At 41.6% G+C, this 13,247-nt stretch overlaps 1 protein-coding gene across 1 annotated transcript in view; it reads left to right on the top strand.

Annotated features, from left to right (window-relative positions):
* Positions 1–13,247, top strand: part of STX7 (syntaxin 7) — a 42,657-nt gene that overhangs the window by 15,957 nt on the left and 13,453 nt on the right. Inside the window, exon 3 of the mRNA XM_061623860.1 lies at positions 12,972–13,041. Coding sequence (XP_061479844.1) covers positions 12,972–13,041 — 70 coding nt within the window. The remainder of the gene's footprint in view (positions 1–12,971; positions 13,042–13,247) is intronic.

Raw genomic sequence — 13,247 nt, 5'->3', positions numbered from 1 at the left:
CAACCCTCCCATACAGGCCAGTGTTATGCTGAGCTCTTGATAGGGTTGACTCATGCACCATTACTCCACTCCCAGCCACTGAACTCTGTAGCTCCTTCAAAGTGATTGTTGGCCTCTCTGTGGCTTCTCTCACAGGTCTCCTTCTCGTTCAAGTGCTGAGTTTTGAGGGACAGCCTTTTCTTAGCAGTGCCTGGGTGGTTTGATGCAATGTCCACTTCCTCATTATAGATCCAGCTGTGCTCACTGGGATATCCCAACATTTGGATATTATACAGCCTGACCAATGATCCTTCAATAGTGGGGTTTTTATCCTGACAATGTGTCAGCAACTTTAATGGTTCACAGGTGGAGGCCAATGGTAAGGTAATTGTGTCCTTGATAGGGCAATTTCTTTCATCTGTGTAAACTGGGAGCTTCCACAGCACAGGGGTTGAATACTTATGCAAGCAACAGGTTTCAGTTTTTTATGTTTCTCACAACATAAAACCAATGTCACTTTACAATAATCGATTTTGAGTTTCAGTGTTTCAAAATAAAATATCATACAGAACAAAATTGCAATGTACTATTTGTAATTCATTAATATGAGAGCATTGGTCAGGGGTCCCATTACTTTTGCAAGACACTGTATATCCCACCCTTCCTCCCAGTCAGAAGAAAAAGGCCAACATACTTGCTTTAGACATACTGAGTTGGTTAGAAGACTGGGGCCATTATCTTCTATAAGGTGACTATTGTACTGTGATGTGAAAGAATAACAAGAATCTTTCAGTTTAAGTAATTCAGAGATGACACAAGTGTTTAGCTACTTGAGCCGTGCCCCAGTGGCTGCCTTTGTTTGCAGCACATAGTGATAGCCATTGATATTGTAAAATCTGTGACCCTGAGCATGCTTGATGAATCTTGAAGAAGCCAGGACTGTGAAATATTTTCCTTTCTGTTCTTGCGGCTGTAGAACATTAAGCTAGAAGTGAGTTAGAGCTGTTTAATGTACTGTGGGTATCAACACATGGTCTGAAAGTTACTCCTCTAATTCTTTTTGCAAGTGGTGTGGTTGGGAGAGGGTTGGCAAGCAGTCTAAGAGGGGTTCTGCCTGCCTGCAGGGGATCTCCCTTCTATACTACTATTTAAACTCAGGAGCGCTCCTTTGGACAAGATTTTCTAGCATGGTACACTGAAGACTTTTAGTGTCTGCCTTTCCTGCCCCTTTGACTTTGCAATACCAGGTACTGTTGAGATCTTTTAAAATGTCTATATTTCATAACTGCAGGAAGATAAGCGACAGTGCTTCTTTCACTTGCCAAATATATTTCAGTGTATGTGTCAAATCAGTACACACTTCAGCAGATCTTGGAGATTTGCCAAACTTGTTCAACTAGGGCTAAAGGTAATTTCTTTTTTAAAATAGATAAACCCTGTAATTGACTATAGGTCAACACTTCCTGTATACCATTTTCTTCCTCTCATTCTACTTAATGTAGAGTGCTTAGTACAATAGAGCCAGGGACCTTCAATCTTGGGTCTCCACGTGTTGTTGGATGGCAACTTCCTAATCCCTGGCTTTTGGCTAAGCTAGGTGGGAATGATGGGAGTTGTAGTCCAATAACATGGGGGAATCAGGGTTAATGAACACTGCAGTAAAGAGCAATCCCTTCTCTAGTTGATACCTGATAACCTCACTGAAGAGCGCTCTCTGTCCTGCTTAATTAAATTAGGAGCTAGACTTTGAATTGCTGCATAGCAAAAATATCTGAATTACAGGACATTTTTAGCTAGTTAATAATACTTAGGATCACTAAGAGACTTGGAGTCTGGAAGGATAAACACCCACTGTCTATTACACAGTGGTCTGAGAACCTTACTGCCCTTGTTACATCTTACTATATTTTTATGTCATGCTACCTGTGAACTCCTTTGTGCAGGCATGCACTTCTGTGCAGTGTTAATGGGTAGTGTGATGCTTATGTGCAAGACAGGCAAGGAGAAGCAAACCACAGTGGCGAGGACAGGGCAGCAGCAGTGAGGAGGGAGTGTGGCGGCAATGAGTGGGGTGCGGTGACCTAGCCATGACCTAGTGGGTGGGCGAGTGAGCACGCAGCAGCAGCAACAAGGCCATAACGTAATGTCCTGGCTCCTGACCAAAATAAACACACTCTGGACCAGAAGACTGGAGTTTTGCGTGAAGCTTTATTCAGGAAATCAATATAGGCATGCAGCATCACACTCTAGGCAAGATTCAAAACACTGGAACACAGACTTGGCTTATCTCAGAACTAGGCATGTTGGAGTGATAGCACTTAGACATTGCAACAACAAAGCGAAATAGTGTCACTATTTTTATAGCTTTTATAACGGGTGGAGACAAGCTTTTGCAGGACAATTCTAGGTCTTTCTCATTATAGCTACAAGGCACTGACTTCTACGAGGCACAAATTATTTTCTGCAGCTTTCTCTTCTGTATTCTCCTTGACCTTGGTGATAATATAAACCTCAGAGGTCTTGTTTTGTTTGTTGCTGCTTGTCATAGTTTATCTTTTCTACTGCTAGATCTGGGCTGGATGCCACCAGAGAGTCTTTCTGAACTGGTTCAGGCAAAAAGGGGGAAGCTTCTGGGCTTTCTTCAGTCCATTAACAGACCCAGATATTTTGAGAAGCACTTCCTCCCTATCCTCTTTATTCATTTCATCTATATTAGCAACCCCTTCTCCAAGACCTGTACCCCACTCTTCATCTTTCCGCTTTGCCAAAGGGTTTCCTTGGGGCCGGTGACAGGTAAGTGGCAACTGGAGGGGGAGGTTTGGTGACCCTTGGAGGGGGCGGTTTGGTGACCCTTGGAGGGGGCAGGGAGATGCTTGGTGACCTGTGGGGGGAGAATTTTAGTGACCTGTGGGTGGCACTGGGAGAGCTTTAGTGACCCATGGGGGTGGAATTGGTGTGGGGGGAGGGGAAGGGGGTACCTGGAAGAAGCACTGGGGGAGGGCTAGAGGATGCATGGGTGCTATAGAGTGCGGTGTAGGTGGGGTTGGCGAGCAAAGTGAATGGGTTGCAACCCCTAGTTTGAACATATTTTCTATAAATGCCAATCTCATATAGCTACCTATTTGGACATCTGGAGGGCTTCTGTTGACTTATATGTTTAATTTTAGATAGAAGTACTGATGGTTATTGCACACTTAATGTGAGCTGTAGAAATGTGAAGGTCTGGAGGGAAAAACAGAAAAATTCTGGAAAAAAACCCATTTTCCAGACTTTTCGGAGTTTTTTTCCCCAGGCCTTCACATCCCTAGTGAACTGACAATGGTTTTCTTTATTTTGTCCCTGCGTTTTTTCCTTGCTTTAAAAAAAATCTTCCTTTCTTTTTCTTTTTTTCTTCATTAAGTTTGATAAATTTAAAAAGTTAATAAAAATACTTTTAAAAACCCATGCACTAGGGGCAAACAAGGAAATTCTCCACCCAAGGAGGGGTTTGTAAGCTATCTGTGTGCTCTAAATGACTGACAGAAGTATTGATAGAAATATCTGTGAATTGCTGAACCAGAGGAAAAAATGTGGGCTATTAACTTTTGTGGACATGGAGCTACATGGGGGATCTGCTTGACTAGAGGGCAGTGTTAACTGCAGTTGTTGTAGCACTGTGTGCTAAACTGGAAGGGGAAGATAACGGAAGGAAAGAAGAGAGAGCAGTTGGAATGGAGAAGGAACACATTGTGCAGTGATGAACATGAGGGAGGTTGTTCGTGCCTGGTTTTTTGGCTGAGATCTACAGGGATATAGTTGGTCCCAAATGTTTAGAAGCAGTCTGTGGTTCCAAAAATAAGACTAGAAGATGTGGGCCCTGGTTTGCGTACTGTTGACCATGAGCTGAGGAGAAAGAGAAGGCTCAGAACTTGTTTGTGCTACCTCTGGATACTTCTTACCATGAAAACCCTGTGAACAGAGTATCCAAAATGCAACATGAGGTAGTGCTGGAAGATGAGACCCCCAGGTCAGAAGGCAATCAATAAGCTACTGGGGAAGAACAAAGGACAAGTACGAGTAGCGCTGTGACTAATGACACAGCTGGGTCAAAGCTGAAAGGAAGCCCAGAGACTGATGGGCACAGATGCAAAAGGAGACTCCGGAGTTGTACGATGCACACAATAGGAACATGGAATGTGAGAAGCATGAACCAGAGAAAGTTAGAAATTGTCAAGCAAGCAATGGAACATATCAACGTTATAATACTTGGCGTGAGTGAATTAAAATGGATGGGAATGGGACATTTTCAGTTGGGCAGCTACAAAATATTTTATGCAGGAAATGAGAAATTAAGAAGAAATGGGGTTGTTTTAATAGTGAGAAGTGACGAAGCAAAATCAATTAGGAGCTATAAAGTACCTATTAACATAACCATCATCCAAGTTTATGCTCCAACCGCAAATGCAGAAGAAGAGGAATTGGAGAGATTTTATGCAGAAGTATAGGAAGAAATGGATCACACACCAAAACAAGATATGCTGATAATCATGGGGGACTGGAATGCAAAAGTAGGGAACAGAGAAGAACTAGGAATTGTGGGGAAATGGGGCTTAGGAGATAGAAATGAAGCAAAAGAAAGACTTATTGAATTCTGTGAAGCCAATTTGTTTCGTGCAAACACATTTTTTGAGCAACCGAAAAGATGACTGTACATGTGGACATCACCAAATGGTCAATATAGGAATAAAATTGATTATATAATTGGTAGCAGAAATGGAGAAGTTCCATACTTCCTGCGAAAACAAGACTAGGAGCAGACTGCAGTACAGATCATGAACTGGTAATATCGAAAATCAGAGTAAAGCTAAAGAACAACAAAGCAATCCTAATGCCAAAATACAATTTGAATAACATCCCAGAAGAATATAAATATCAAATAAGGGATAAGTTTGAGGCTTTAAACTTAGTTGACAGAGAACCAGAAGAACTATGGAGTGAAGTCAGACATTATCAGAAAAATGTGAAAAGACAATACCTCTAGTTAAAAAGACCCCAATGGATGACTGAAGAAACTCTTAAAATGGTTAAAGACAGAAAGAAAGCAAAAGCAAAAGGAGATTGAAACACGGTTAGAACTCTAACTGCTAGTATGTAGGGACAAAGAACTATTACAATAGTTACTGTATAGAAATAGAGGACAATAAAAAGGAAAGAACAAGAGCCCTATTCCAAAAGATTAGAGAAATGAAAGGGAAATTTAAACCAAGAGTAGGGATGCTGAATAATCAACAGGGGAACACATTGACTGACCGAGATAAAATAAAAGGAAAATGGAAGCAATACCCAAAGAACTCTATAAAAGAGATGCAAGGATGGCATTCATTCATGGAGGAACATTCATGATGAAGAAGCAGAAATTTTAGAATGTGTGGTGAAAGCTGCTGTTAAAATACTTGGAAGAAACAGATCACCAGGAACAGATGGCGTACCAATAGAGTTGCTACAAGCTACTGAATCTGTCCAAATTTTGACAAACATTTGTCAACAGATATAGAAAACTAAACAATGGCCCACAGACTGGAAGTGTTCAATATACATCCAAAGAAAGGGGATCCCAGGGAGTGCAGTAATTATTAAACTATTACCTTATTATCCCATGCAAGTAAGGTAATGCTCAAGATTCTACAACAAAGGCTCTTGCCATATATGGAGCGAGAAATGCTAGGTGTCCAAGCTGGATTTAGAAAAGGAAGAAATACCAGAGATCATATCGCAAACATACGTTGGATAATGGAACGGGCAAAGGAATTTCAGAAGGAAATCATCCTGTGCTTTACAGATTACAGCAAAGCCTTTGATTGTGTAGATCATAAAAAACTATGGAATGATTTAAGAGAAATGGGGGTGCCACAGCATCTGATTGTCCTGATGTGCAACCTATACTCTGGACAAGAGGCTGCTGTAAGGACAGAATATGGAGAAACCGATTGGAAACTGATTAGGGGGTGAGACAAGGGTGTATTTTATCACCCTATTTGTTTAATCTATATGCAGAGCATATCATACAGAAAGTGGGATTGGACCAAGATGAAGGAGGTGTGAAAATTGTAGGGAGAAATATCAATAATTTAAGATATGCAGATGCTACCATACTACTAGCAGAAACCAGTAATGATTTGAAATGAATGCTGATGAAAGTTAGAGGAAAGCTCAAAAGCAGGACTACAGTTGAACATCAAGAAGACTAAAGTAATGACAACAGAAGATTTTTGTAACTTTAAAGTTGACAATGAGGACATTGAACTTGTCAAGGATTATCAATACCTTGGCACAGTCATTAACCGAAAGACAGACAATAGTCAAGAAAGTAGAAGAAGACTAGGACTGGAGAGGGCAGCTATGTGAGAACTAGAAAAGGCAGCAAAGGCAGCAAAGGCAGCAAAGAGGCATTTTTTTGCTGCCTCTATTGCGTCGGCAGAGTGCTGTCCCAGGAGGTTGTTCCAAGTGGTCCGAAGCCTGGTCGGTCCAGTTGCGCAGGAACCTATGGAACATTCAAAAGCCTTCTGTGACACATTTGTAAAACACTTTGCCGATAAAGTTGAGCGCCTAAAGGGCAAGATTCCATACGTCGTGGTTACAAGTAGTGGTCCAGAGGCGGCCAGTTGCAATCCGGTCTGCTGGGATCGGTTTCAGCTTCTTCTCTCTGATGACGTGGACAAGGTGCGCTCTACTGTGAAACCAACCACTTGCTTGCTTGATCCTTGCCCTTCATGGCTCATTGTAAGCTGTAAAGAGAGACTGGGCAAAGGGATCAGGGCAATGGTAAATGCATCCTTGGAGGAGGGTGCCATGCCATTAGCCCTCAAGGTAGTGATAAGACCTATTTTGAAAAAGCCCTCCTTGGACCCCCAAGATTTAAACAACTTTCGCCCAGTCTCCAATTTACCATTCTTGGGCAAAGTGATTGAGCGTGTGGTGGCTAAACAGTTACAGACACACTTGGAGGAAGCAGATTATTTAGATCCTTTCCAATTGGGCTTCAGGACTGGACACGGAACTGAAACAGCCTTGGTCGCTCTGGTGGATGATATGAGGAGGGCGTTGGATAGGGGAGAACATACTTTCCTCGTCCTCCTGGATCTCTCAGCGGCTTTCGATACCGTTGACCACGGTATCCTGTTAAATCGCTTGGAGGGATTGGGAATGGGAGGCACTGTTTTACGGTGGTTCCGTTCCTATCTCTCCAACAGATATCAACGAGTAGCGTTGGGGGATGAGGTTTCAGACCCTTGGCCCCTTAATTGTGGTGTGCCACAGGGCTCTATCCTCGCCCCCATGCTATTCAACATTTATATGAAACCGCTGGGAGCTATCATCAGGAGTTTTGGGCTGCAGTGTCACCAGTATGCGGATGACACGCAGCTCTATCTCTCGTTTAAATCCTCACCAGAGTTGGCTGTGGAAACCTTGTCCAATTGCCTGGAGTCCGTAAGTGGATGGATGGGAGAGAACAGGCTGAAGCTGAACCCCGACAAGACTGAGGTGTTACTGGTGGGGGATAAGGGAATGTTGGGAAACTTTGACCTGGTGTTTGATGGGGTGAGATTGCCCCTAAAGGACCAGCCTGGGGGTCATTTTGGACTCTCAATTGTCCATGGAGCCCCAGGTATCTGCAGTAAGTCGGGCAGCGTGGTACCAACTTCATCTGGTACAGAGGCTGCGACCCTACCTTCCTATACATCTGCTTCCACGAGTGATACATGCCCTGGTCTCCTCTCGATTAGACTACTGTAATGCGCTCTACGTGGGGTTACCCTTGAAGACGGTCCGGAAATTGCAGCTGGTACAGAATGCGGCGGCACACTTAATAAAGCAAAGCAGTCGCCGGGATCATGTCACCCCAGTGTTGATGGAGCTACACTGGTTGCCAGTTGTATACCGGGCTCAATTCAAGGTGTTGGTATTAACCTTTAAAACCCTGAACGGTTTTGGCCCAGTTTATCTGAAGGAACGCCTCCAGTATCACCAAATATGCCGCCAAACAAGATCGGCCTCACAAGACCTTCTCTCGGTCCCACCGGTGAAAACAGCTAGGCTGGTGCGGACCAGAGAGAGGGCCTTCTCGGTCGTGGCCCCCACCCTCTGGAACTTGCTTCCTTTTGACCTTCGACATGCCTCCTCCCTGATGGCTTTTCGTTGAGCCTTAAAGACCTTGTTATTCAGGCAGGCCTACGGAATTTCTGGGGTGGGTTAGGCTATTATGTTGTATTACTAACGGGTGGTTTAGATGTATTGTTGTTTAATATGGTGACTGTTGAATGAATATGTTTTAAATTGTATTTTATATTGTGTAAGTCACCCAGAGTGTCTGTTAAGTCAGACAGATGGGCGACTAACAAATAAAATTTTATTATTATTATTATTTATATAGAAAAGGTCCTCAAATGCAAAGATATATAACTGAACACTAAAGTCAGGATCATTCAGACCATGGTATTCCTGATCTCTATGTATGGATATGAAAGCTTGATAGTGAAAGAAGTAGATAAGAGAAAAATAAACTCATTCGAAATGTGGTGTTGGAGGAGAGCTTGGCAGATACCATGGACCACAAAAAAAACAAATAATTGGGTGTCAGAACAAATTAAACCAGAATTGTCACTAGAAGCTAAAATGATGAAACTGAGGTTATCATACTTTGGACACATAATGAGAAGACATGATTCACTAGAAAAGACAATAATGCTGGGAAAACAGAAGGGAGTAGGAAAAGAGGAAGGCCAAACAAGAAATGGATTGATTCCATAAAGGAAGCCATAGACCTGAACTTAGAAGTTCTGAACAGGGTGGTTCATGACAGATGCTCTTGGTGGTCACTGATTCATAGGGTCGCCATAAGTTGTAATCGATTTGAAGGCACATAACAACAACAACAACAAAATCTTTTTAATAGAAAGTTAATTATGCCCAAGATAAAGGAAAATGCAAAATTAGTACATGAGAAAGCTGTGATGTGTGTGCAGTCATAAAGGCTTACCCTATTCACAGCACTAACAAAAACCCCTTGGTGTAGTAAAAACTTAACTGACTTGTTGATTGTTCTGCTACAGTTGAGCAGTGCATCCCATAGATGGCAGCATGGTTCCACCTTTTCTTTTTCTCAAGGAAATACTACAAGGAAAACTAGATGCTAGAATGCAAGCAAAAAAGAAGAAAAGATGTCAGAACATGGTTGGAAATTGGCTTTGAAAGCTATTGTTCCCAATAAACCTCAGTCATCCAAAGTCTTAATTAACTTTATCTGGTCTAATTTTTAAGTCAGCCTGTTACTACTCGATCAATTTGGTACGTAAACAAAGAGCGTTGCAGCTATTAAAATATCAAATGGAATAATTTCATTGTGGCTTAACCTTGTGCTTAACTATATAAAGACACCTCTGTGTCTGCATAGAGTCCTTGTATGTCGAACATTAGTTCACCTAAGCTCACAGGTTATCAAAAGCAATCCCCTAGTTCAGGCGGAAGATAGAGGAGACCCCACTCAAGAATTCTTGAGTCTTGGGAGGTACCAGAATTTTTTTGTCTGAGTCAGACTACAGACAGCAGAACAATCTTTATAACATATGCTTTTTATTCATATCTTGCAGCTTACAACTAATAAAATGCATTCTAGATGGCTTTAGCCATCATTGCAGAAACAGAAAAATAGAAATGCATATCAGTTGCTGGATATCCATTTAATATCAAAGTAAAAGACTCTGAAGGCACATCTTAGTTAAAATAAGTTACAATAGATGGACAGAGTTAAACTCTGTCATATTACAGAGCCAAAGTTACAAGCACATGAAAATGCATGCATCAGATATCATGAATGGAATAGATGGATGGTTTTCCTGCTTTCTTTGATCCCCCACTCCAGCTGAGCTGAGGGCTCTTGAGTGCTATAAAACCTGGCCTTTTATACACTTTCTTATCAAAGAGAAGACTTGTTCTCATGGCTTTATCAATTATACTGCCTACTTGAGGCTGCAGTAGCAGCCTTTCTGTCTTCTCCTAGAGATGGCAGGCACGACTAGCATAACAACTGGTTGGTTAACTGTCTGCAGCCACGCCATATAAGAAGCTTCCTCTTAAAGAGTCTGTACGTGTTGGCTGACTGCCTAGACATCTTATCTCTATGTATGTTCTAGCTGCTTCCTTAGGAAAATTACAGCTTTATTCAAGAGATGGAGGCAAAGGGGGAGGGCAGATTTAAACTACTCCTTTTCTTATTATTTGGCTCTTATGTATGAAGCAGACTTTATAAGCTATTTCAGCAAATCTTAAGCATATTCTAAGCCATATAAGCAAATGTAAATGATTTCAGCACATTTTAAGCAATTATTTGGGCTAGCCCATTACAACATCTTACCTGTCTAGTATTTGCATTTCAGAATAAATATCTTACTGATTTACATTTTAAATGTAACATTTTAAAAACTGGATAAAATTGAAAACTACAATCAAGCCATACTTGTGTACAGCCACTGAAATCCTCCTTTTAACTATGGTAATATAAACCTGGTGGGCCACACCTTCAGAAAACAAGATGACAGAAAACAAGGTTAATTCCCCACACATCTCAAACGACTTTGCACTGGTGCCTCCTGTTGGGCTCTCAGGTTATGTGTGTGTTCCTCTTATCTACATAAGGCTGGAGAGAAACCGAAAGGATGTGGGGGTGTAGCGTGATGTGGAAGAAGCTGATTGTAATTCTGAATGTCTCAGTAAAAAGGACTCTTAATGAAACCATTGCCTGTGACTGGATCTTTTCCTATACCGAACCTGCTTTTGGTGTTGTATTGGACCACACGCACTATAGCAGCGCAACATCTCCTTGAACAGTAAATGGCTCCTTAAAGTCTAGTACTTTATGAATTGGCATCATAGTCTGAGCGCCACCGACTGTATGATTTCTTTGGGTGTATGTTCTCTATCATAACTCCTGAGTTCCGGTATGCCGTACTATAATGGCTGGGATGTGGGAAACCTAGGTTCAAATTCTGCTTAACTGCTAGTACACGTTGTGGTTGATAGAGGTGTGCTCTCAGACTAGCCTACCGTACAGGCTAAATGTAACCAACTAGTACTGTTCTCAGCTTTGGCTCCACACATTGAGTAAACATGTGGATGACAACCTATGGGTTCCACCGTGATCTCTGTGTGTTTGGAACATAGCAGGCTGCCTTATCCCAAGTCAGCCCATTGGTCTATCTGGCTCAGTATCGTTGATACTGACTGGCAATAGCTCTCCAAGGTTTCAGGTAGGGATCTTTTCCCATACCTACCTGAAGAAGCTGGGGATAGCACCTGGACCTTTTGTGTGCAAAGCATATGCTCTACCACTGGGCTGCAGTCGTTCCTCATTTGGAGTGATCAGGAACCTGGCTTGGTCAAGTTTCCCAATCCTGAGCACATACCCTACCTTTGTATAGCCCATTCTCATCTTAATCCCAATGTGTGGAGCATGGAGCTACTGAGCATGATTCTTTTTGACTTCTATGCATCTTGGTCAATGCCTGGAGTTGTAGGTGAGAGCAAAGCTAGTCTGCATTGGAGAGAAGGCTTGCTTCACAAAATGGAAGCCTTGTCCAAACAAGGTGAACAAAAAGACACAAATTTGCATAGAAGAAAGAAAGCAAACAATAAAGGACACAAAAAAGGAGTTTTAGAAGGATTTTTGGGAGAAAATCATCTAAGACCAACACGGAAAACTTCTTATGCATCAGATGTAGAGGCAGTAGAGTCATTGGGTGACAAGGAAATCAAAAGATTACTAAAGGAGGATAAGGATATTGCAGGGAAACAGAATGAATTACTTGGGTCTGTCCTCATTTCAGAAGATGTAGGGTAGATAGGTATCTTTAAACTGACATTTTCTAGAAGGGAGTCTGAAGACCTAAGGCAAATTGTGGTGACAAGTTCTCAGCCTTATTGACACACTGAAAATGAACAAATCACTAGGTCCAGATTGCATCCGGCCAAGAGTTTTTAAAATAATACAGATGTGAAATTGCTGAACTTCTCACAGATGTAACATTTCCCCAAGATTGGCCTCTGTACCGGAGGACTGGAAAGTGGCTAATATAGCACTATTTTTTTTTTAAAGTCCATTTGGAGGGGACCGAGAAAATTACAGATGAGTTAGCTTATTTTCTGCTCTGAGTAACTTTGTGGAAAGCGCTGTTTCAAAGACAATTTTATCAAGCATATAAAAGGATGAGTCTAGCTGAAGAATAAACATAACTTCTGCAGAGACAACCCCTTTGTCATTAACCTTTCGGGGTTCTTTGTATCAACAAGCATGTAGAAAGGGATGATCAAGTAGACGTTATTTAATATCTGAGTAAGCATAGCAGACATGGGGTAAAAGTAGAGGTGCTCTTATGAATCAGTAACTAATTAAAGATCAGGAAGCAGAGAGTTAGGAAGAAGGTGGGCTAAGAATTTGCTACCAGAAGATATAGTGAAGACTACCAACCTGGATATTCTAAAAGGGGATTAGACACATTCATAGAGAATATGGCTATCAGTGGTTACTAGTCATGATAGCTATATATTACTTTCAGTGGCGGAGGAAATATGCCTCTGAATAGCAGTTGCTGGGAATCATAAGTTGAGACGGTACACACATGTCCTGCTTGAGGGCTTCCCATAAGCATCTGGTTGGCCACTGTTAAAGATAATGCTGGAATAAATAGGCCTATGGCCTATCAGGGCTCTTCTAATGTTCTTACTTAAAATGTTTATGTTTTAAAATGTGGTTTGAAAGGCTTTAGCTTTTAACAATTCAGCTGTACCATGATCTGGTTCAGGTATGTGTGTGTACATCTTTGCTTTTGATAGCTTTGCTGAATTTGACCTACCACATCTCTGACAACTGGTATGCATTTCTGAATTGTCAATTAGAAATGCATGAAATTGTGCTGGAAATGTATCATTTACAAAACACTCTTCTTCTTTTCTGCCAACAGCTGCAGAAATACAAAGAGTACTGAATCAACTTGGAACTCCACAAGACACACATGAATTGCGGCAACAGCTGTAAGTGCTTCATGAGATGGCCTTTCATTTAACTGCATTGTAGATATTCTTTCAATATGTGTTCATGTCTTACTTACCAAAGTGCTCTACATCTTTCAAACATTTGAGAATAAAAAGGAGCATGGGGGTGAACCAGCATCTTATCTGTATGTTGACTTGTTAATCCTCCATGTTGTGTTGTTGGCACTATTAAGCACCCAGATGGT

This window comes from Rhineura floridana, chromosome 4, assembly GCF_030035675.1.
Source record: "Rhineura floridana isolate rRhiFlo1 chromosome 4, rRhiFlo1.hap2, whole genome shotgun sequence".
NCBI classification, from domain to species: Eukaryota; Metazoa; Chordata; class Lepidosauria; order Squamata; family Rhineuridae; genus Rhineura; species Rhineura floridana.
Note: the sequence above shows the minus strand (reverse complement) of the source record. Positions and strands in the feature narration are given on the sequence as shown.